General features: G+C 43.0%; 1 protein-coding gene across 1 annotated transcript in view; it reads left to right on the top strand.

Moving 5' to 3' along the window:
• LOC123769936 (uncharacterized) overlaps positions 1-25,081 on the top strand; it is a 72,065-nt gene extending 46,984 nt beyond the window's left edge. Inside the window, exons 6-16 of the mRNA XM_069301089.1 lie at positions 6,487-6,696; positions 7,455-7,556; positions 8,709-8,867; positions 10,297-10,465; positions 11,279-11,464; positions 12,601-12,690; positions 18,823-19,008; positions 20,847-20,990; positions 22,258-22,360; positions 23,678-24,687; positions 24,986-25,081. Of these exons, the coding sequence (XP_069157190.1) occupies positions 6,487-6,696; positions 7,455-7,556; positions 8,709-8,867; positions 10,297-10,465; positions 11,279-11,464; positions 12,601-12,690; positions 18,823-19,008; positions 20,847-20,990; positions 22,258-22,360; positions 23,678-24,687; positions 24,986-25,081 (2,455 nt within the window). The remainder of the gene's footprint in view (positions 1-6,486; positions 6,697-7,454; positions 7,557-8,708; positions 8,868-10,296; positions 10,466-11,278; positions 11,465-12,600; positions 12,691-18,822; positions 19,009-20,846; positions 20,991-22,257; positions 22,361-23,677; positions 24,688-24,985) is intronic.
• The last annotated feature ends 660 nt before the right edge of the window (positions 25,082-25,741 follow it).

Raw genomic sequence — 25,741 nt, 5'->3', positions numbered from 1 at the left:
TGGAGCGGTATCAGGCTGCGGAACATATCGTGGAGCGGTATCAGGCTGCAGAACATATCGTGGAGCGGTATCAGGCTGCAGAACATATCGTGGAGCGGTATCAGGCTGCAGAACATATCGTGGAGCGGTATCAGGCTGCGGAACATATCGTGGAGCGGTATCAGGCTGCAGAACATATCGTGGAGCGGTATCAGGCTGCAGAACATATCGTGGAGCGGTATCAGGCTGCAGAACATATCGTGGAGCGGTATCAGGCTGCAGAACATATCGTGGAGCGGTATCAGGCTGCGGAACATATCGTGGAGCGGTATCAGGCTGCAGAACATATCGTGGAGCGGTATCAGGCTGCACTATACGGTAAACCTACGTTGGTTGGGCAATGTGTTGCTCCAATTTCTGCCTCTGGTTTTTTTTAACACTTCATTGCAAGAGCGCGATTATTCAGCCGTGTTTGAGCGCCCGATTGTGAACGCTTAGCAAGGAATGTTATTCAGCTGAGTTTGACAGCTTGGCGCTGCCTCTTGTTTGACTGTGTAAATGTCCAACGCTCAGCCTAGTTTTAGATAGGTGTCTATGCTTAATAGTAGCTATAGGTTCACCTTCCTGACCACAACAGTTCAATGGTTTTAATCTGGTTATTGTATTAACTTGTATGCTAATGTTGATTCGTTTCAAAAATAAAATTATATTTATAGCTGTGAACCGTCCGTGTCAAATATTTGCATATAGAAGCTTGCTTAAAGCATATATATATAATTTTTATAGGAATGTGTCATTTTTATATCTGTCAGGTTTATACTTCTCATCCACTATGGATGTGGCATCAGGTCAGGCTGAGCTGCTGACCTCTGACTCCTCCTCGCTGGCGGGGACTTAATATATGAGTTTTTGTGTGAATAAGCGTTACATTTTCATTGTGCAACAGGATGATATGATGACATTGTTATGCACGTCAACCTCGAGCGTTGCAACATAAAAATTCTCCCCCCCCCCCCCCAACTAGTCCTGAGGCTAAACTGGTTCATGCAGCCGGCCCACCTCAGACACATTTATCGATTTGAACGTATTGTATTAAATATATCTATTATCTCGCTAACAGTGTTGATTTACTGTATATGTCTAAATTAGGTTTCTGTTGGCAATCATTTGTATTTGTAGTACGTGGGTGCAACATTTATTTATTTGTATACAAGAAGGTACATTGGGTTAGAGAGAATACATAGCATAGTATTTACAATCTTGTAAAGCCACTAGTACGCGCAGCGTTTCGGGCAGGTCGAGATGAAATAGGCTTCACACACGACTGGCAACTGATGAAATTCAAACCTTTCTCTCAGTACATTTAGAGATGCGACTCGAACAGAAGATGGCAACGAAGCACTGAGAGAAATGTTTGAATTTCATCAGTTGAGTCGTGTGTAAAGCCTATTTCATTCATAAACAAAGGGGGGTTTGGGGGCGGGATTGACGACCATTTGGCCTTTGTTTATGAGGACGGGGCTAATCTTCTGAGCGAGCGTGTTCTAGCCGCCGGTATTATTAGGCTCCGAGTTTCTCGGTTCACTCTGATGAGACGAAAGTGCTTGACCTTCACCCTAGACGAGCCCGAGTTGGCCTCAAGATACCAGAGTTCATTGTTCATGTTCCCCCCCCCCCTAGTGTATTTGTGCCACACGTTGCAAAGCTGGTGCTGTGATGGCTAAGATAGTTTCTTAGCCATTACACCACCATATATAGATGGTGGTATGATGACTAAGATAGATAATGGCTCTGTTGTTTCCCCACATTGAAGGTTCTCGTGGAATATTAGTTTAAGGCTGTTCATATAGTTGTTTCTCTTGCCACAGCTGTATATATATATATATATATATATATATATATATATATATATATATATATATATATATATATATATATATATATATATATATATATATATATATTTATTCTAAATATAAATTATCCAGAATATAATTATAATTACATGTGTTAAGTAACGTAAAAATAAAGTTGTATTTATGAATAAAGTTTTCAGTTTGAAAACTACTACAGAAGTTATTACTTCTGAAGAGCTACGATGTTTTTGTAAGTTGTGATGACAAATTGATGAGTAAATTAAATAGTAATTAATGAATGCTACCTGCAAAAGCTTCTTTATAGCAAGTTGACCAGACCACACACTAGAAGGTGAAGGGACGACGTCGTTTCGGTCCGTCCTGGACCATTCTCAAGTCGATTGCGAGAATGTCAAGTCGAGACCATCGACTTGAGAATGGTCCAGGACGGACCGAAACGACGTCGTCCCTTCACCTTCTAGTATGTGGTCTGGTCAACATACTTTGTAGCCAGAATTTGCTCGCGTGAGGTCATGGGGGTGTGCGTGCGTGCGTGCACGCGTGCGCAATTACTTAAGTGTCATTACAGGATGAACGCTACACTTGGAGTATCCCGTCTAACCAGTACAGTCATGTGATGCTTAAAAACTACTGTTATTATTTTGTATACAGTGATCATATCTCCTCTCTTCTCTCACCCAACTTTGGCAAGCTTAACACCTATAGTAGTAGCTCTTATTTTTCAGTTCTAGAAGCCATCTAGTTGAATGTCTTTGCACCTTTTCTAGATTGTTGATGAGCTGCTTGGGATGTGTGTGCACCACAACTGCTGCTTATTCCAATACTCGTCTCTGACGAGTCCTGAACAATATATTGAGTGTTTCCATTTCCATGTATTTAAGTGATTCTGAAGATAGAAAGTGCAGCATAGGCTTCTCTCACAATGTCATAATGATTTACATGGTCACTTACTCAGTGGAGGAAGGTACTGAATGTCAAATAAATTTTCTTCTTTCCGGGTAAATACCAAATCCAGTATTGATTTGAACATTCCCTTTCTTCAGTGTGTGTGTTTAATCACCTAATTGTATTAATATAGTTGTATTTTCGTGGGATAAATTTCAGCTTCTGGGTCAAAGAAGTATAGCAAATATTTTGATTTAAGTGTTTTTACGGATTTCCGACTCCAAATATAAGCCATCATTCATTTGCATAGTCGGGATTAGCCTAACCACCCCCCCTCTCCCCCCCACCACCACCACCACCCCCACCCTACCACCACCCCACCCCACCACCACCAGGTTTTGTGTGTGTGTGTGTGTGTGTGTGTGTGTGTGTGTGTGTGTGTGTGTGTGTGTGTGTGTGTGTGTGTGTGTGTGTGTGTACTCACCTATTTGTGCTTGCGGGGGTTGAGCTCTGGCTCTTTGGTCCCGCCTCTCGACCGTCAATCAACAGGTGTACAGGTTCCTAAGCCTATTGGGCTCTATCATATCTACACTTGAAACTGTGTATGGAGTCAGCCTCCACCACATTACTTCTGATGATACCTAGTATCTGGCCTCCTGCCCCTACACCTATCTTCATTATATTGCATTTGCTTGGGTTAAACTCTTAACAACCATTTGTTCGACCATTCCTGCTTGTCTAGGTCTTCTTGAAGCCTCAAACAGTCCTCTGTCTTAATCCTTCTCATAATTTTGGTATCGTTAGCAAACAATGAGAGAAATGAATATATACCCTCCGGAAGATCATTTACATATATCAGAAACAAGATAGGACCGAGTACAGAGCCCTGTGGGACTCCACTGGTGACTTCACCCCAATCTGAGGTCTCACCCCTCACCGTAACTCTCTGCTTCCTATTGCTTAGGTACTCCCTTATCCACCGGAGCATCTTACCAGCTACACCTGCCTGTCTCTCCAGCTTATGTACCAGCCTCTTATGCGGTACTGTATCAAAGGCTTTCCGACAATCCAAGAAAATGCAGTCCGCCCAGCCCTCTCTTTCTTGCTTAATCTTTGTCACCTGGTCGTAGAATTCTATTTAAGCCAGTCAGGCAAGATTTACCCTCCCTGAACCCATGTTGGCGATTTGTCACGAAGTCCCTCCTCCCTCTCGCCTCCTCCCTCTCGCCTCCTCCCTCTCGCCTCCTCCCTCTCGCCTCCTCCCTCTCGCCTCCTCCCTCTCGCCTCCTCCCTCTCGCCTCCTCCTTAGTGTGTGTGTGTGTGTTGTATAGGTGTAAATATATTGGTTAAATTCAGAAAATACTACAAATAAAGCACGCTTAGTAGGCAAAAAAGGAAGCCAGGGCGTGGTTGCACCATCGCCTCCAGCTGCGTGACGATCGTAGAGAATTAGTGGTCGCCTTGGTCAGCACGTCTCGCTTGTGTAACGATTTCCCCACCACCACCACCGGTCGCGGAACTCCTCACTACCTTATCTATAGCTAACCCCATCCACTTGAACTGGTCGGTACAGCGATGGCCTGGCTGCGTGCAGGTCCTTGTTCGATCCTCGATGGTCCAAGTGGTTGGACACCGTTTCTGACGTCCCTCCCAAGTGCCAGAGTCCTATTAGCTTAGCACTTCTTCCTCATAATTACCTTGTCTTGCTTAGAGCATATACGGAATACTTTAAATCCATTACATTAAAGGCTTTTGATGCTTCAATATTTCTTTAGGTGGTGTATTGTACACCGTAACTCACCATAACTGTGGTGTATTGTACACCACCTAAAGTGGTGTACAATACACCACAATACAGTGGTGTATTGTATCCCGTATTGTACACCTTTAATGACCAGAGCAGAATAAATCAAGCACAAGGCACTTTTAAGACAAATTTTAATAAAATTGGCTTAAAATGTTCATACAAGTGAAATAGAGGTGGATGACTTGTGGCTAGACAAAAGCACTTCAAATTTGACGTTTGTCAAAAAAAATGAATTAATCATAAGTTTTAAAGGTGAAGAATTAGTATGCGCCCACATGCGGGGGGCGGCCAAGGAACTTTAGGAATTGTCCATTAACTGATCATTTACCCGAGAGCCTATTCTCTTGTAGCCTCGACGGGGACAGGAAGCTGGCGACTTGTTGAACGATCCCTCCCCACCTCCCTTCCCCAAAGTGTTCCAGATGATTTTTTCCCAGCTGAATTTTAAAATTTATGCATTATAAAAAATGGATATATTGAACCATTAAAAAGCATTAGAGAGAACGGAACTGGCGTCATTGGTGAGACTTTACGGTCTCTAGATTTAGTGGGTTGAGTAATAAAGGAATGAATATTATTTTTAAGAGATGAGTCACATTCCTGACGTATGAGTCAGTCGAGGGTCAGATTCACGAAGCAGTTACGCAAGCACTCACGAATCTATACATCCTTTCTCAATCTTTGGCGGCTTTGTTTACAATTATTAAACAGTTAATGAGCTCCGAAGCACCAGGAAGCTGTTTATAACAATAACAACAGTTGATTGGCAAGTTTTCATGCTTGTAAACTGTTAAATAAATGTAACCAAATCCGTCAAAGATTGAGGAAAGATGTACACGTTCGTGAGTGCTTGCGTAACTACTTCATGAATCTGGTCCCCCTGGTTGATCAGGCATCCTTTGGAGGTGCTTGTTAAGTTCTCTCTCAAACACTGTGAGGGGTCGACGGGCATTGTTGTATTTGTAAATTATAGAAGGTTAATCAAGGTTTTTGAATCTCTTCAGAAGGAATATTTGTATTTTTCGGGATTAACTTTGTCACACTAGCTGAGCGCGTTCAAATGAAGTGATCTATACTATGGCGACCAATTGTGAGCGTCATGATTGATTGATTGATGAAGATTAAGCCACCCAAGAGGTGGCACGGGCATGAATAGCCCGTAAGTGGTGGCCCTTTCGAGCCATTACCAGTATCAAAAGATGATACTGGAGATCTGTGGAGGCGCAACTGCACCCTGAGTGACGGGAGATGTCTCCCGGACCAAGTGGTGACCAAATGGTGTGAGCGTCATAATGTAGCTGCGAGAATGACACCACCACCACCACGGCTTTCCACAATCAACCACTTCAGTTATGCCGGAAAAGAATTGAAAAGCCAATTTGTGGAACATGAACGCCCTGAGTGAACCCATGTTGTGAATCATTCATTTGTTTTACAGGAATTGCTTTGTAAATTATTGATTGAAGCAATTTTTTCGACTATAGATGTTAATTAATTAGCCAATAGTTCGATACAAGTGGACAAAATGGTCCACTTAAAAAAATATATATATTAAAATATATTAAGAAAATATATTAAGTGTTCAGTCTTAGTAAATTTAAAGGTTGGTTATAGCATTTTTAGATTAGTCGTGGATGTCAAACACCCCCTCCCCACACCCCACCTCTCGCCTAATGCCTTATTTTTTTAACGGGTTCAATCCGTAAAAAAAGCGACGCATTTGTACAAATTCAAGCACCGTGTTATTGACGTTTGGTATACATGAGCCCCGATAGCCTAAGGTGGGTTGCTTGGGGGAGTTCACATGTTTACACATTATGAAAACCGGTTGACCAGACCACACACTAGAAGGTGAAGGGACGACGACGTTTCGTCGTAAATTAGTAAAAGAAATTGTAAGGCGTTTCGTATATGTAAATATTTGTTGTTGTTTTACAGGCGGAGCACATTGTTGCCCCGGGCGTCGGAGACTGGCGGCGTCGGCCGCGACGAGGGCGGCCGGAGACCAGACGCCGCCCCCAGCGACACCACGCTGGTAATGTCTCGCTTGCCCTCGCCTATTGCACATCCCACCTCCTTCATCTACAACCACAACCCTCACAACAACAACAACAACAACGCCAACGCCCTCAACAATGACAGCTTCACGTACGTCAGACCACAAATGTTTTCGTACTTATTATTGTTTTTTAATCAATTAAGCCACCCAAAAGGTGGCACGGGCATGAATAACTCGTAAGTGGTGGCCCTTTTGAGCCATTACCAGTATCAAGAGCTGATACTGGAGATCTGTGGAGGTGCGACTGCACCCTGCGTGACGGGAGATGCCTCCCATGGACTAAGTCTTGAGGAGACAGTCGTAATATAACGTAAGGATGTGAGGCGGAAGTTGAGAACCTAAGAAAGAAGCCAGAGGGCTGAAACGTCGTCTTCAGGTGTATAGATTGGAAGTGTGCTTTTCCCAACTGTAGCCTTCCCCATCCTCACACTCACTTCAGAGTGAGTAACTGCAGTATGTCAGATTTCCTGTATACAAATATTTTAGCAGTTGACCAGACCACACACTAGAAATTGAAGGGACGACGACGTTTCGGTCCGTCCTGGACCATTCTCAAGTCGATTTGAGAATGGTCCAGGACGGACCGAAACGTCGTCGTCCCTTCAATTTCTAGTGTGTGGTCTGGTCAACATACTTCAGCCACGTTATTGTGACTCATCGCCTGCATATTTTAGCAGTTTCAGATGTTTGAAGACTAGTTGATAGACCTTATATAAAGACTTTTTAGAACGTGGGACCAAAATTAGCAGTCTTAAGGCTTCCATAAATAACCTTGTTTGGCGCCAGCATTCTGTTGCTGTTTCTTACTCTTGTTTGTAAATTATTTTCAGCAGTTTTGATATTGCAGGACCAACAATGAGAAGATGAGCTGTCGAGACCCGCTGGTGGATCAGTCAGGACTTAACTACACCGTTGGCAGTATAGAGGATGAAGGAGGCATTACCAAACCGTAAGTTGTGGTGATTAACGTGGCCCTCGTTCGAGCCTTGATAGCCTACCTTTCTCGCGTATATGATTGAAATTGAAATTAGTTTATTGAGGTAAAATACACACAAAGGAATGTGTGTGTGTGTATTTCAAGCTATTCTCACCCCGTAACGTGAGCTCAAGCTATTCAATATAGCTTGAGCTCACGTTACGCTCAAGCTATTCTCACCCCGTTCAGTACAACGTGTTCATACATATATAGACACACATCACAAACAATAAACATTGCCGAACGTTCTGAGAGTATATGAACGAGTCTGGGTGGCTACGCGTAGACGTAGCTTACTAGCCCCTTCTGTAGTACCCTTTCTTAATATTTGCATATGTGGCCGAGTACAGCGACGAGGGTTCGATCCCATTTTACAATTTTGTTTGATCGTAGATGTATCACGTCTTTGTGAATTTAGTGTGCCCATGTTTTTTTTTCATTGTGATGGGAAGAAAACGGTTAACGGAGAGGGTGGTAGTGTGGATGGAGTTAAGGTGTGGGTGGTAGTGTGGATGAGTTCATGGAGTTAGGATGAGGATGGTAGTGTGGATGCGTGCATGGAGTTAGGGTGTGGATGAGTGTATGGAGTTAGGGTTAGGGTGGTAGTGTGGATGCGTGCATGGAGTTAGGGTATGTGCGTGCACACTTGCGACTGTGGATGCGAGCTGCTCCAAATTCCCAAGATGCCAGGCATGCCGTTCTTGAAGGTATATCTTATCGGTTCTGTTCCCTCTTCACAATCTCACTATCAATCCCCGAAAGCCTCCCTTATCGCCTCTGGTTGATAATGGCCGTCCTGCATCGGCTTGTAGAGCAGTGTGTGTGTGGTGACGGCACGTATACGAGGCGGTCACACAACCTCTTGAACAAATCCACAAGGGCCGTGGCGAGGATTCGAACCTTCGTCCGGGAGGTTTCACAACCTCCCTCGTTGGGATATTATCACCCTCCTCCTTGTGACACCTCACGACGGAACGTTTATAGTGTATTCCGCCACCGGTGTTTCATTGGTATTATTTGATGACGTTGTGATTACGTTGTTAACAGTTTTGTTATAGTGGAGTGGACATGAGGGGCCAGTAAGATTGCTTGAGTTAACGTGATTGTTTTGGTGTTTGGGGACAGGGACCCCGGGGAGCTGCAGCAGGCGGTCCTGGAGCTGACGCACACCAACCGGCGCCTCACGGGGGAGAAGGCCGACCTCACCGCCATCCTCACCAACACCGAAGATGCCTACGTCAGCAGCCAGGAACATGCCGTCTCCCTCGAACAAGATCTCGCCATGTATGAACCTCCTCCCCTCTCCCCTCGGTCCAATCCCCCCTCAGTCCAACCCCCCCTCAGTCCAACCCCCCCTCGGTCCAACCCCCTCGGTCCATCACCCTCGGGAAGGTCATGAACTTCCTGTCCCCCCCCCTCCCTCGGTCCATCACCCTCAGAAGGTGATGGACCGAGGGTAAATTAATTCGTATTGTCGGGGGATAGTAATACTGCGTATATACACAAGGCCTCGATATGTATATATATACATATCGAGCTCTCTTCCCCCCCCCCAAAGATTGTGCCACTGCCCCTTCCGAGGATGTAACCCCATAACAGTTGCCTAACTCCCGGGTACCTGTTTACTGCTAGGTGAACGGAGGCATTGGGTGAAAGGGAACGTTGCTCAACCACCCGGGACTCGAACCTGGTTTCCTCGACTGGGAGTCAAGAACGAAGCCAACTGCACTAAGAGACCCTAAACGGGATGAATGGATTGGGCAGCTCGTAGTTTTTCTATGAGAGTTTGAGGTGTTTACTATTGACACGTGACTTAATATGTCAATTGATACCGTATCTGTTTACACAGTTGGTGTGTGTAAATAGTGTATCAATATATTTTACAAAAATATATTTATACAATAATTATTTACAGTTTTTACATAGGTTTATATTTTCATTAGAGCAGTGTTCTTGAACGGATTGTGCCTCTCAGTTAAGCCAAATAATAGCAATAGTTCTCGCATGTCTCATCCATCTTGAAGTTTGGCTTAAATACTTCAATTATATAACTTCATGTATTTACATAAACATTTAATTCACATTTATGTACAGATAATATTTCACTTTAAACCTTATCGAAGTTCAATTTGGTTTTCTGAATAATATCAAAATTACTTGGTAATGAAACTCTGAATCTTTTAATTTGTTGATAGTTGTCTTCTTGAGGTTATCTTGAGATGATTTCGGGGCTTTAGTGTCCCCGCGGCCCGGTCCTCGACCAGGCCTCCACCCCCAGGAAGCAGCCCGTGACAGCTGACTAACACCCAGGTACCTATTTACTGCTAGGTAACAGGGGCATTCAGGGTGAAAGAAACTTTGCCCATTTGTTTCTGCCTCGTGCGGGAATCGAACCCGCGCCACAGAATTAAGAGTCCTGCGCGCTATCCACCAGGCTACGAGGTCTTGTAACATTTTTCGGTTCAGTATAGTATAGGGATATTAAATGTTGACCAGACCACACACTAGTAAGTGAAGAGACGACGACGTTTCGGTCCGTCCTGGACCATTATAAAGTAGATTGTGTGAGAGGTCACACAATCGACTTGTTTCGGTCCAGGACGGACCGAAACGACGTCGTCTCTTCACTTTCTAGTGTGTGGTTTGGTCAACATTTTTCAGCCACGTTATTGTGACTGCTCATCTGAATATTAAATGGTTTTTGTGTTGATAGCGCGAATCAGCAGCTGGTGGCAGCACGCAGACTGGAGGTGGAGATGGGAGAGGTGCGGATACAACTGGAGTCTGAGCGAGAGGAGAGAGAGAAGCTACAGCGAACTCTCGCCCAATTAGAGAAGGATAACGTAGCTCTCAGTTCCAGGGTGGAGGCACTTGTCACAGAGGTTTGTTCATTTAATCACCAGGCTTAAGTTATTATATAAATAACTCAACCCACGTATGAATCGGGTGTCGTTTGTTTCATTTCATGTATGTGGTTTGGATTATTTGTTTGTCGCGTTTGTGACACTTTCTGCCATATTAATGTAGTAAATTGCCTGTTGTATAAATTTTTCTTTGTCTGAACATTTCTATTAATTAGTTAAACAATGTAGACCAAACCACACACTAGAAAGTGAAGGGACGACGACGTTTCGGTCCATCCTGAACCATTCTAAAGTCGATTGTGAATGATAAATAACCAATGGTCCAGGACGGACCGAAACGACGTTGTCCCTTCACTTTCTAGTGTGTGATTTGGTCAACATTTTTCAGCCACGTTATCGTGACTTCTCGCCTGTAAACCGTGTACTTTTTTGCATTAGTTAAACTTAACTAATGCAGCCTGTTCTCACTATACAAGTGTCAAATGTGCAGGCAACGTCCGGACTGTTTGTTCGCGCTCACATGCAAACCCACATAATCTCATGACGCTGATGCCTATTAATCCTGTTAACTCTTCATTTCCAGTGCTTTTCATGCCAGTTAATAACAGTTTGTACTCGTATATCTCTAGCGTACAAATGTTGGTGCGGTTAGTGTGAGTGGGTTGCATAATGTTACACACCGTCATCGTAATAAGTTAGAAGAGTGTGTGTATCACCTGCTTACATTCATGAATCTTGTGAGAGTGGGTTGCATAATGTGACACACCGTCATCGTAATAAGTTAGAAGAGTGTGTGTATCACCTGCTTACATTCATGAATCTTTTGAACAGCTGAACAGTACCCGGGAGGAAGCGGAGAACCAGGCGATGGTGGAGGCCGAGCTAGTGAGGAACCACAGGGCCGAGGTGGCCGCCCTGGTCACCGAGCTTGACAAGTGGAAGTATGAGGCTGAAAGACAAGCTCTGGCGTCACATCATCTCGAAGAAACTGTCAAGGATATCAGGAAACACACCGAGGTATTCCACAATGAAATCACAAGAACGTGATGAAGCTCTGAATATTTGTGGTCATATGACGGGATTGAACCCGCGTCCATAGACTCTAGCACACCCACTACCGACAGGAGGGCGTGTTCCAGAGGCCTTCTGAATATTTGTGGTCATGTGATGGGATTGAACCCGCGTCCATAGACTCTAGCACACCCACTACCGACAGGAGGGCGTGTTTCAGAGGCCTTCTGAATATTTGTGGTCATGTGATGGGATTGAACCCGCGTCCATAGACTCTAGCACACCCACTACCGACAGGAGGGCGTGTTCCAGAGGCCTTCAGGGACGCGAGTTTGAGTCCATCATTCGATCTCAGTATTTGTTCATTACCAAGGTATTACTTCTCTTAACGACTTGGGTTTAAGGCAGTCAAATGTGGAAATGTGTGATGCTTGTAATACTGTATTTGACGTAGAGGAAAATGGTGATAGTTTTGACAGTATTTTGACCAGACCTCGCACTAGAAAGTGAAGGGGCGACGACGTTTCGGTCCGTCTTGGACCATTCTTAAGTCGATTGTGAATTGACAGTTTTGACAATACTTTACAAACTTCTGATGGTACATGGTAGAATGTGATCAATAAGCAGTGCATTATGGGTGAATTGGGGTTCCTGCTGAAATGAACATAGCAGTTATTGTTCTATCTCGGGGGATTGAACCTTCCCCCGATAAAAAATACATAGTTAACTCTAGTCCTTGGTTCCCTTTCTTAAAAAAAAAAAGGGTGAAGTTCATTCGAGAAATTTAAATCATCAATGACACTTCAGTTGTCTCCAGCATCATTTCATCTCCCGTGTCTTTGCATACTAACTTTTTTACCACATTATTATACAAAAATAATCAATGTTTACATTTGTGTGATAAGTATACTATTCGTACAGTTCAAGCTATGGTAAGTTTTATGTAAGCTTACAGAACTAATACACTTACCAATAAAGTGTGTGTGTGAAGTCAATTATAATTCATGGACATATATCTTAAAAGATGACTTACTATGTGTTTTTTTAGTATAAATGTATTTAATGTACGGTCTATAGTAATGAGACCTTTACCCGCTCAAGTCGAGTGAGAACATCACTCAAGAGATGTTTTATTTTCTCAGGCTCTGCGAGATGAGAAAGCCAGCCTGGAGGAACAGCTGACCCATCTCAAGGAGGAGATCGCTTCGGCCAGAAATCACTCGGACTCTAACGTAGGCAATACTACAGCATCCATGTTCAGGCATTTCCTGTTTAATTTTAAATGTCTCATTTTAAACGTATATAAATTTAGAGGGAAAACGACTTGGAACATAATAGGAAATAAAAATTGGGGTCTATTAAGGATTATAGGAAATAAAAATTGGGGTCTATTAAGGATTATAGGAAATAAAAATTGGGGTCTATTAAGGATTATAGGAAATAATAATTGGGGTCTATTAAGGATTATAGGAAATAATAATTGGGGTCTATTAAGGATTATAGGAAATAATAATTGGGGTCTATTAAGGATTATAGGAAATAAAAATTGGGGTCTATTAAGGATTATAGGAAATAAAAATTGGGGTCTATTAAGGATTATAGGAAATAATAATTGGGGTCTATTAAGGATTATAGGAAATAATAATTGGGGTCTATTAAGGATTATAGGAAATAATAATTGGGGTCTATTAAGGATTATAGGAAATAATAATTGGGGTCTATTAAGGATTATAGGAAATAAAAATTGGGGTCTATTAAGGATTATAGGAAATAATAATTGGGGTCTATTAAGGATTATAGGAAATAAAAATTGGGGTCTATTAAGGATTATAGGAAATAAAAATTGGGGTCTATTAAGGATTATAGGAAATAATAATTGGGGTCTATTAAGGATTATAGGAAATAAAAATTGGGGTCTATTAAGGATTATAGGAAATAATAATTGGGGTCTATTAAGGATTATAGGAAATAAAAATTGGGGTCTATTAAGGATTATAGGAAATAATAATTGGGGTCTATTAAGGATTATAGGAAATAAAAATTGGGGTCTATTAAGGATTATAGGAAATAATAATTGGGGTATATTAAGGATTATAGGAAATAAAAATTGGGGTCTATTAAGGATTATAGGAAATAAAAATTGGGGTCTATTAAGGATTATAGGAAATAATAATTGGGGTCTATTAAGGATTATAGGAAATAAAAATTGGGGTCTATTAAGGATTATAGGAAATAATAATTGGGGTCTATTAAGGATTATAGGAAATAAAAATTGGGGTCTATTAAGGATTATAGGAAATAATAATTGGGGTATATTAAGGATTATAGGAAATAAAAATTGGGGTCTATTAAGGATTATAGGAAATAATAATTGGGGTATATTAAGGATTATAGGAAATAATAATTGGGGTATATTAAGGATTATAGGAAATAATAATTGGGGTATATTAAGGATTATAGGAAATAATAATTGGGGTATATTAAGGATTATAGGAAATAATAATTGGGGTATATTAAGGATTATAGGAAATAATAATTGGGGTATATTAAGGATTATAGGAAATAATAATTGGGGTATATTAAGGATTATAGGAAATAATAATTGGGGTATATTAAGGATTATAGGAAATAATAATTGGGGTATATTAAGGATTATAGGAAATAAAAATTGGGGTATATTAAGGATTATAGGAAATAAAAATTGGGGTCTATTAAGGATTATAGGAAATAATAATTGGGGTATATTAAGGATTATAGGAAATAAAAATTGGGGTCTATTAAGGATTATAGGAAATAAAAATTGGGGTATATTAAGGATTATAGGCAATAAAAATGGGGATTTTAAGGATAATGAGAAATCAAAATTGGGGTATATTAAGAATAAAGAGGTGAAATGTTAGATATATGTGGTTACAAGTTTATAAAAATAAAGAAGCTGGAAGAGGTCTATTACGGTTTACTGAACATGTGAGAGGATATGTTCAAGGAAAGTTATGGATGAGAAACACTGTTTCCTAAATGTCCCGTGATGAGACACGAGACAGTCGGGTAACGTAATAGATGTGGGTTCGCTGGGGGGGGGTTTAAATCGTAGCCCTGGTCGGAGACCGGGCCGTGGGGGCCATGGATTCCCGAAAGTTACACAAGGTAGGTTTCCATTTAGACGGAAAAGTTTGAGAGGTGGGGGGTGGAGGGGAGGGGGGTGTAAATTGGTCTCTAGGGGGGACCAGTGTGTGTCTTAAGCAGTGGAGTTTGTTCTTTGGCTCTAGTATAATTGTAAACTTGTAAGGCAAATAGTTAGGGATGAAAATATGTAAAGAAAAGGGGTGTGGGGGAGGGAGGGGGACATGTGAAGGAGGACTTTAAGAAACGAGGAGTATTTTAGAGAATAATTATAATAAGTAGGGAAGGAGGAAGGAAAATACTTTTAACAAAGTGAGGAATATTTTTAACAAATGTATAAAGTTACCAATATGTGAATATTTGAAGCAACGGTTATCTTGAGATGATTTCGGGGCTTTAGTGTCCCCGCGGCCCGGTCCTTGACTAGGCCTCCACCCCCAGGAAGCAGCCCGGTCACAAAAGGTGAAGAAAAGGCAATACTAAATTTAGAAATGTACAGAGGTGGTGGAAGACTTTAACTGGAGGATAGAGAGTGGGGAGATTAGAGAAGCTGAATAGGTCAAATAGGCAAAATCTGGTACAGTATCTTCTTGAGGTTATCTGGAGATGATTTCGGGGCTTTTTAGTGTCCCCGCGGCCCGGTCCTCGACCAGGCCTCCACCCCTAGGAAGCAGCCCATGACAGCTGACTAACACCCAGGTACCTATTTTACTGCTAGGTAACATGGGCATAGGGTGAAAGAAACTCTGCCCAATGTTTCTCGCCGGCGCCTGGGATCGAACCACAGGACCACAAGTCCAGCGTGCTGTCCGCTCGGCCGACCGGCTCCCTGGAAAAAGGAGTCGGTATATGTAATTGCGGATACGGTTTCCCATTGTTGGGGACAGGAAGGACGTTTGTCCCACCTTTTTCCAGGATGCAACACCAGCCAGTCACAACAGTTGACTATTTACTGCTAGTAAACGCAGACTATCAGGTGAATGGTTTACCGTGCCCAAACGTTTCGTGTCTTGTCGCGGGAATGGCACCAGAGAGAAAGGGAGCCGGTCGGCCGAGCGGACAGCACGCTGGACTTGTGGTCCTGTGGTTCGATCCCAGGCGCCGGCGAGAAACATTGGGCAGAGTTTCTTTCACCCTATGCCCCTGTTACCTAGCAGTAAAATAGGTACCTGGGTGTTAGTCAGCTGTCACGGGCTGCATCCTGGGGGTGGAGGCCTGGTCGGGGACCGGGCCGCGGGGACACTAAAGCCCTGAAATCATCTCAAGAAGAGACCTTTGGGATGTGACACAGTGGTGTGATCATAAGAGACCGGAGAACCTAGTAATGAGAGAGAAACATACCAAAGGGACGAGAGATGGTCACATGGGGAATTGAAACCAAATACATGTAAATAATATTAAGAGGGGCTCGATCCCCGGCGATGGCAGAAAAACAAATGGGCTCCCGGACGCAGGTTCGAATCCTCGTCACGGCCCTTGTGGATTTGTTCAAATAGGCAGTTTTTTTCACCCTAACTATGAGAACGCGAGGAGGAAGGCTTGTGACACTAGTCTCACGGACCAGCCTCGGCTGCATCAGCCTGTCATTTCAAATACTTCCCATTTCAAATACCCCCAACGGCATAATATGGTGTACTATAAATCATTGCGGCTTGCTTAGTTGATGGGCTGCCACGTTTTCTATGTGCGTGTCCTCGTTTAGGTTGGGTTGGGGCAATTTGGTACCTCATTTTTGTGACGTTGTGACAAGCTGAGAGGATGGGCTGGATACGGGTCTCCCGGGGATGTAGATTCTTGCTTGATGATTTAATATACGTTGCCTGATTGGGTACTAGCGTTGAACGTAAGTGTAAAGTGATGCGATAGGTTGTCATGTGCATTAAAGCTTACATTCTCACTCTCTTGCATGGTGGTTACACGCGAACACGCACAAAATATCCCTAGGGCATGCACGCACACGCACGCACATTGCTCTCATTCACACGCGAACACGCACAAAATATCCCTAGGGCATGCACGCACACGCACGCACATTGCTCTCATTCACACGCGAACACGCACAAAATATCCCTAGGGCATGCACGCACACGCACGCACATTGCTCTCATTCACACGCGAACACGCACAAAATATCCCTAGGGCATGCACGCACACGCACGCACATTGCTCTCATTCACACGCTGACACGCACAAAATATCCCTAGGGCATGCACGCACACGCACGCACATTGCTCTCATTCACACGCTGACACGCACACACTTCTGCTCACTTCCACTTACTGGTTCCTGCTAAGATCAAAGTTTATTATCTTATTAAATACGTGTACATTATTGATGTATATGTACTAAAACTTTAAGGTAATCTCACGTAACAGAACAGCCGGCGAGAAACAATGGGCAGAGTTTCTTTCACCCTATGCCCTTGTTACCTAGCAGTAAAATAGGTACCTGGGTGTTAGTCAGCTGTCACGGGCTGCTTCCTGGGGGTGGAGGCCTGGTCGAGGACCGGGCCGCGGGGACACTAAAGCCCCGAAATCATCTCAAGATAACCTCAAGGAGTCTCGGTTCACAAAGTCCATATTTATTGTAAGACTTGTTTGTCCTTGGCTTTTGGTCGGTGGTCGCACTGTGATGCTCACTTGCGTCATACTTGTTATGCATATTGTATGAATATTCTGTGTATGTATATTAGGAGGTACATGGTTTCAATTTGTGTTGGTTACTGTGTGGCGGGATTATCCACCTGGGAGGTTACTGGAGACGCGTGAACGTGTGACGGGGAGGGTTTTATCTTGTGTGTTGGGCGATTGTTCAATACATCCCTGCTGCTCACCCCGCCACTCCTCCCCCTCCCTGGCCACCTCTCTCCCAGGCCACATTCCCCTCCCTGGCCACATTCCCCTCCCTGGCCACCTCTCTCCCAGGCCACATTCCCCTCCCTGGCCACATTCCCCTCCCTGGCCACATTCCTCTCCCAGGCCACATTCCCCTCCCTGGCCACCTCTCTCCCTGGCCACATTCTCCTCCCTGGCCACATTCTCCTCCCTGGCCACCACCTCCACCTCACCTCCACCGGTGGTAGACTAACCCCTCGAGACTCGCTGTGCTCGTTCAACATAATTACTGTACCTCCAAGTGCATTGTTTCCCTCTCAAGCTGTTTTACTGGCTAATATCTTACCAGAACTTTCTCAGTGGTCTGTACGAGAGAGCTTTAATCATTCTCTCGTCCACTAAGTTACGGACCAAGAATCTTAACTAATAGGTTCGTTCTTTTTTCGGTTATGGTGACCAACGTTACAGATGCCGCCTGCTGTGAAAAGTAATGGCTCGCAAATCTCTTGATAGGTTAGGTGGGTTGGTTGGGTTTGTACGTTTCTAGTTAGCTTGGGAGGTTGGATATTTTGCCGAGTGGCAAATAAAGGGGGAAGAACAGGTCAGCAGTGAAATCTAGCCCAGATACTTTCACACGAGTTAAGAACCTGTGAAAATGTCTACACGAAACCTCGAGAGGGCCTGTTGACCCATTGCAAGGCAAAGTCTATTTATATCCCCCCAAACTCGTTCATGTACATGTGTACATTAACATGTACTGTTCCTTTTAACCCAAGCAAATGTAATGTAATGAAGATAGGTGTAGGGAGCAGGAGACCAGATACAAGGTATCATTAGGGAGATGAAATACTTCAAGAGTAAGAGAAAGAAAGACCTGGGGGGTTGACATCACGCCAGACCTGGTGTGATGTCAACATTGCCTAGGCTTGAAACAATGCTGCAATCCTCCTCGTTATGTTACAAGGCACCGTCTTCCACACAGCAACAACCCTGCTACTAGACCACTGTTGACATACTGTTGTCACAGCCAACACTGCATCACTCCAGCCTTAGTGGCACAATACGTGTTTAGGTGATTGTGGTGTGGAATGGCACGTTATACAAAGGTGGTTTTGGTTTATTTGTAGTTTGTGAAGACAAAATTCCCCTCAATATACGGGGAAAGGTTAAATGGTAAACAAAGGAATTAATGAAATATATAAATGATTAAAGTGACTATGTAAAGAATATAAAGTTTTTTGTAGTATAATTACATTTTTACAGTATTTGTAGTTAGTTATGAACGTTTTTATATATATAAAATCAGTTTAATTTTATAAATACAAATAAATACCTTTTAGAAGCATCTTTCGATGTTATACATTATTTTGTTGGCATTAATGTTTGTTGTACAATGTTGTTCTACAGACGAGTTGTGTTGATATGGGAGGGGAAGAGGACTTAAGTGTGTCTACCAGCGAGGAAGTGTTTGAAAGGCCACTTAAGACGGCGTGGAGACGAGCCCCCTCCTCCTCCACCCCCTTAGTAAACCAGGGCGCCCCCTCGTCGGTCCCGGACACACCCCTCAGTATACATTATGAAATACAAACCATGGTAAGGGTTACTTAGGTTCCTTGGGCCAAATTCACGAAGCCGTTATGCAAGTACTTACGAACGTGTACATCTTTCCTCAATCTTTGACGGCTTTGGTTACATTAATTAAACAGTTTACAAGCATGAAAACTGCCCAATCAACTGTTATTGTTATAAACAGCCTCCTGGTGCTTCGGAGCTTATTAACTGTTTAATAATTGTAAACAAAGCCGTCAAAGATTGAGAAAAGGTGTACAGGTTCGTAAGTGCTTGCGTAACTGCTTCGTGAATTTGGCCCGTGCTCTTTCTGTAGCTGTAACCTGTAGTTCTCGAGGCATTTCCCTGTTGGTTTGTTGTTGCATGACCTAGGATGATTTTTTATAATTAATGAGCTTTGATGCGTTGTTTTAATTATTTAATGAAGTCTTGCTTCTTAGATGCCCTGTCATCAGTGTTGGCAACACTTTTTGGCCGAAAAATTTTGTTTCTTGCCCGAAACGCATTGCGTAATAGTGGCTTTAGGCATTGTATGTACTAGCTCTATCTATATATCAATCCATTAATGTAACATCACTTGTATGTATATACCTTACCCGAATAAACATCTGAATCTGAATCTGAATCTGACTTGGGCGAAGGTTTCCAACCAGCTCATTGAATAACATACAGTATTTCATTTCAACCCTTGTTTAATGGTTTATTTAGATTGCTCTTTCTAGATAATGTTCACTTGTGAAGCTTTGCGGAATATTTGCAAATTATTTAACAAAATGTAAAATTAATCAATATAGTCGGGTGAACAAATCCACAAGGGCCGTGACGAGGATTCGAACTTGCGTCCGGGAGCATCCCAGACACTGCCTTAATCCTTGAGGATTTGTTCATTTGATGCATCACGTTAGTGTGATCTCTGTGTGTGAATATAGTCGGGTTTAAACACTGCTTTTGTCATAAATATATTACATTTGCCTGGATGGTTTATATATATTTTTAGCAGAAAACTAATTTTGAGAACGTGTGGATGATGGTGGAACGACGACCCCTTCCACCCAAACCCATCACCCATTCACCCATACACATTCTTATCCGTTAACCTTCTCGTCTCCTCAACCCTCAATCACCCTATTATATTATTTCTTATCAGCCTACTCTCTCCCTTTCCTCCAGCAACTTGGGCATAGTTTCCTACCAATATTCCTTTCAAATTTGTTTTCACAGGTTTCTCTTACTTTAACAATCTCTAAATCCAGCCGTTTTAAGTGTTGTCATCTTGTCGCACTTCTCCTCTCGCAAAGTGTGTGTGTGTGTGTGTGTGTGTGTGTGTGTGTGTGTGTGTGTGTGTGTGTGTGTGTGTGTGTGTGTACTCAACTAGGCGTGCTTGCGGGGGTTGAGCTCTGGCTCTTGTCCCGCCTCTCAACTGTCAATCAACTGATGTGTGTGTGTGTGTGTGTAATTACCTAAGTGTATTTACACACACACACACACACACACACACACACACACACACACACACACACACACACACACACGCGCGCGCCAGTTGATTGATAGCTGAGAGGCGCGACAAGAGCCAGAGTTCAACCAACACACTTAACACAGGTGTGTGTGTGTGTGTGTGTGTGTGTGTGTGTGTGTGTGTGTGTGTGTGTACACAAGTATGTGCTTGCCTTCCACCACCTCGGCCTCCAGGTTTTGACCTAAGTCCCCTGCGGGCTCACCATAGCCCGTGCTACTTGGAAACGTTTTGTTCCAAGTAGCGAATCTTAAACAACAACAAGAGGTTTTGACCCTAGTTACATTAGCAGTCTTCTGATTACCTATGACAATTGACACTGACGTGTTTTTCGTTGCTTGTGCAGGGCGAGAGAAGCGGATCATTGCCATTCTGCGAGAAGAGTGGGAATAGTGCCACTTCTGCCTCCAAGAGTCCTACTGAGGAGACCTCCCCCCTTGCTGGTCAGCACGTCAGAAATTCTTCATTGGCCACACTCCTTATCAGCATGGCAAGTAATACTCATAATAATATTAATTATTGTTGTACAATAAATAAGTGTGAACAAGTTTTAAGTGGTTATTTAATAGGTAAAGTCGTTGTTTATTATGTAAAGCAACTTTCCTCGCTATTCTGTAACTGTCTGCATATACAATTTAGATTACAAGTTAATATAACTCATATTTTGCTGAATGAAGGCAATGAAATATTTAGGACTTAATAATATACTAAGTGTGAGTTCATTATTGGCGCGGAACATTAAATATTCAGGTGGTAAAAATTCCCGTGAAATGTGTATTAGCTAATTAGATATTTCCTCCGCTGGTACTTTATATTTTGTCGTATATTTTGTCTGAGACGGGAAGGCTATACCTAGACCCCCCCCCCTTAGGTGTATCGAGACCCCCCCCCCCCAGGTGTATCGAGACTCCCCCCCCCCCTAGGTGTATCGAGACCCCCCCCCAGGTGTATCGAGACCCCCCCCCCCCTTAGGTGTATCGAGACTCCCCCCCCCCCCTAGGTGTATCGACACCCCCACCCCTAGGTGTATCGAGACCCCCCCCAGGTGTATCGAGACCCCCCCTCAGGTGTATCGAGACCCCCCCCCCCCTAGGTGTATCGACACCCCCACCCCCCTAGGTGTATCGACACCCCCCCCCCTAGGTGTATCGAGACCCCCCCTTCCCTCTCCCCCCCCCTCCCCAGACCCCCAGGCCAAGTTCTTAGCCTCCCCACGATGCGACCCACAACAGTTGCGTAGCTCTCGGGTACCTATTTACTGTTAGGTGAATAGATGCATCAGGTGAAAGACGACGTGTTGAACCGTCCCCCCCTCCTGCCTTTGGAAATGAACCCCGGATCCCTGGAGTGTAAGTCGAGGAAGTAGACAACTATGCTACAGGACCCCTCATTATTGGTGTTGACCAGACCACACACTAGAAGGTCCAGGAGGGACGACGTCCCAGGAAGGGACGTCGTCGTCCCTTCACCTTCTAGTGTGTGGTCTGGTCAACTTACTTTAGCCACGTTCTGACTCATCGCCTCCACTCATTATTGGTGTTCCAAACTGAAATTTCTTTTAAGTATCTAATTACTTGTGAAATTATTATTTATCTACAATAGACATACCCGTCTGTAGGTTTTTCCTATTGATGTACCACACTGAAAACCTTTTGCATCATAATTGAAGGAAATCATCTTATTTCTAGCCCATGTTTAAATGTTGATATCTTGGATCTTATATACAAAAATTAAATAATTTTGGTTTGTTTACACAGGTGAGGTGGTGGCGGGACTGGGAGGAACGAGGAGTGCCACTGCTGAAGGGGATGGTTGGGGAGGATGCCTCTGCCCTTAATGCTCACTTCAGCTCTCACCACAGTAAGCTCCCACCTCTTACTTTACCCTTCACCACTCTCTATATTCATATGAGGGTGATATTAGATAGCTAGGAACATTAATAACAACTCGGGGCATACTTTTAAGTGGAAGTGAAGACGTTTCAATCCATCCTGGACCCCTTTATCTAGTCAACACTGGGTTATTGATGTGTCTGGTATTTATACTGGTCAGCCACTAATAGCGCTTTCACCATGAAACTTTTTCTCACACTTCATTTTCTTCTCTCCTCCGTTATTATTTTCGTTCTAATTTGAGTTTGTCTTCCCTCGTCTTCAAGGATTGTAAAATGTCTTCGCATACAATTTCTAACTATCTTTTCTCTGAAAGAAGATGTACATTTGGTAGTGTTTTTACATTAAGTAAATAGGTCGTCTTTCCAGCAGTAACCTAACCAATTCTCTCTTGGGAGAGGTTAAATAAGGTTGTTTTTCAGGCTCTTTAGAATACCGATAGTACAAAATGTTTTGTCCACCGTCCATATTTTGTACACATTTCCCAAGCTACATGTTCCCAATATGTAGCCTACTGTAAGTTTGAAAGATGGCTTAATTGGGTTCTTAACCTATATACAATTTCAGTCCCCCAATGGATTGCCCAATATGTTCCCATATTCCCCCTTCAACCAAGCTCTTGAATTCACCACCACCACCACGTCTTATTTGCCACCTGCATGGTTCAAAAGATGCCAATATCTTTTCTTTACTTTTGAATAACTAGTAACAGAACAGCTGAAAGAAAATCAGGAGGATTTTTATCAATTTTGTTTATAGAAAGAGACAAATAAATCCACCAGCTAGCTACAACTGGGGAGATTGTTCAGAGATGGTTCTATATCCCTATTTGGTTCCTATACCCCCGATTACGGACCCCCTGGCTTAAGGGCTTATTGTTAATAGTCGAAGATAATATTCTTTACTAGTCTTTGAAGTCAATAAAGCAGAGAAAAGACTAAAATACTCAATCCTGAACGGGGTAAGAATAGCTTGAGGTACCTCATCCCTTTGTGTGTGTTCATACCTCAATAAACTTGATTTCAATATCAAGCAACACATCTCGCCTTAACACCCCTCACATTCTCACCTCGCATTGACTTTCTCTAACACTTTCTTTACTTGATAATGCTCCAGGGTGGACCGAAACAGTCACTATTTTCAGATCACAACATTACACAAGAATGTTGTTCACTGAACAAGAATTTGTTCACTATTTTCAGATGTGTGGGTTTTGTATCTAGTTTTCAGCCACGTTATTTTTACTTATTGTCTGCATACTTTTAAATACAATATCTTGTTGCAGATGAGCTGATCAGATTAGAAAGAGAACTAAAGGAAATCCGAAGACAAAGTGTAACGCACAGCCTCTCCTCCAGCGGAACACCAGCGAGAGAGAGGGTAGAGGAAGGTTCGTTAGGCATGTCTCGTGAGACGTGCTTACCACCCTCGCAAAATGTGACTCCCAAATCCAAGCGCTCCAGGACTCCTGGATCTCTCATCTCGCAGCTGATAACAAAATTTGAGCATTCTAGTCGGTCCACAAGCCCAGCGAGCTCTGAGCTCAGTGAGAGGTTAGGCTTGATGTACAACACCGGTACATTATCCAAAATGGTGGAAAGACAGAGAGCTGGAAGAGGTTCTTTAAGTTCTTATAATGAATATGATTGTGGCAGAAGCTCTCCTAGTTATGATGGGGGAAGTTCTGTTAGTTCCGATGCCGGCAAAATGTCATCTTTGTCTCCCAGGAACAGTTCTTTGACTTCAGAAACAATGAAAGAAGGCAAAGATAATTCCCTGGAGATAGACTCGTGTATAAACCATAAACCCAGCCAAGTGGAAGCACGTGAAGATACTAGTGATAAGAATTATTTTAGTAAGAACCTCTCGGGTGCCCAAAACCTTGCGTGTGAACTAAGCCCTAATTCTTGGGAATATGGAGGAAACCTCATTAATAGCAGCACTGAACAAGATTCTGAATATACGTACGTGGATGACAGAGACTTGACTGACTTAAGGAACATTGTAATTGATAACCTGGAGCAAGAAAATGTTGTGGAGGAGGTGGATGAAGTTGGTGTTAAGCTAGACCTTGGCTTTGATGAGGACTTGACTGATGATTATCAGAGTGAGAGAAGTAGTAACCTGAATTCTAATTCTTCAAAACTTGCCGATGATACTGAAAATAATGGAGTTACGGTCGTGGAAGTTGACGTTGATTTAGAAGGCGATGTTCTCATGGAGACCAGCCAGTTGATGAAGTTAATGAATGAAGTGGATGAGCAGAAGACCATTATTGGAGAGTTGAAAGAACAGGTAAGTTTTCTTTCATTTTCTCCCATTCAATTATATTTTTTACTGCAAAAAGCAGGCAAATGTGAAGTACCAAACGTCAGCTAATAAATTACTTTTATAATAGTAATCTTTTTATATAAAAGCCATTTGAAAGATGATAGTGGAGTATACGTAGGTACATAATTAACTTGCATAAAGTACACATATGGAAGTTTGGCGTTCTATATGAATTGTTGGTTAGATCCCCCGTACTATTAATCTCCGTCTTGTAGCATTCTGGCGTGTTTACCTTTGCCTCTTGCCCATCACCCTGTACCAGCTGGTCCATAGGGAAGAGGAGAAGGAGTCCTTCACTGCGACGCTGTCCCGCCTCCACCGTCTTGCCCTCCAAGTCTCCACAGATACATTCACGTAAGTCTTAAAGTTACTTCGAGTTGTGCTTATAAAAAGATATCTAGTATTTTAATTTGCTTTTATTTATATTCTGTATTGCCAGCAATGTTATCAGTCTCGTACCTACACGTTCTTCTCGACGCAGGTAAGTTAAGTCCGGTGGGAAAGGATCTTGATTTGCTTTTGCTTTAGTCTGTGACGCAATTATAAGAGTTAATATGCAAAGCCAATTTGATAGCCTAACCAAACATTGCCGATAGAAGTGTTCTGTTGGTGGCAAATTGTTATTTTTTAAGCTCTGAGGAGAATTTAGTCTTAGTAATTTCTTGTAGAATTTGACATTCAGTTATATTTGTAATAGTGTGCCTTCAAAATACGATTTTCTTTAATTCCGGATTTGTTTTTAGCGGGGACTATGGTATACCTGTTTTTAGCGGAGACTATGGTATAGTCTTCCGATTGTGCTGAACTTTACCTAGTTTGGTCCCCCCTCTACTGTTAATGGGCTAGTGTATTGAAAAGTCGTATCTCGAGACCTTGTTTGTCATACCTGGTTGATACCTGGTTGATGGGGTTCTGGGAGTTCTTCTACTCCCCAAGCCCGGCCCGAGGCCAGACTTGACTTGTGTGAGTTTGGTCCACTAGGCTGTTGCTTGGAGCGGCCCGCAGGCCCACATACCCA

This window comes from Procambarus clarkii, chromosome 45 (assembly GCF_040958095.1).
Source record: "Procambarus clarkii isolate CNS0578487 chromosome 45, FALCON_Pclarkii_2.0, whole genome shotgun sequence".
NCBI classification, from domain to species: Eukaryota; Metazoa; Arthropoda; class Malacostraca; order Decapoda; family Cambaridae; genus Procambarus; species Procambarus clarkii.
Note: the sequence above shows the minus strand (reverse complement) of the source record. Positions and strands in the feature narration are given on the sequence as shown.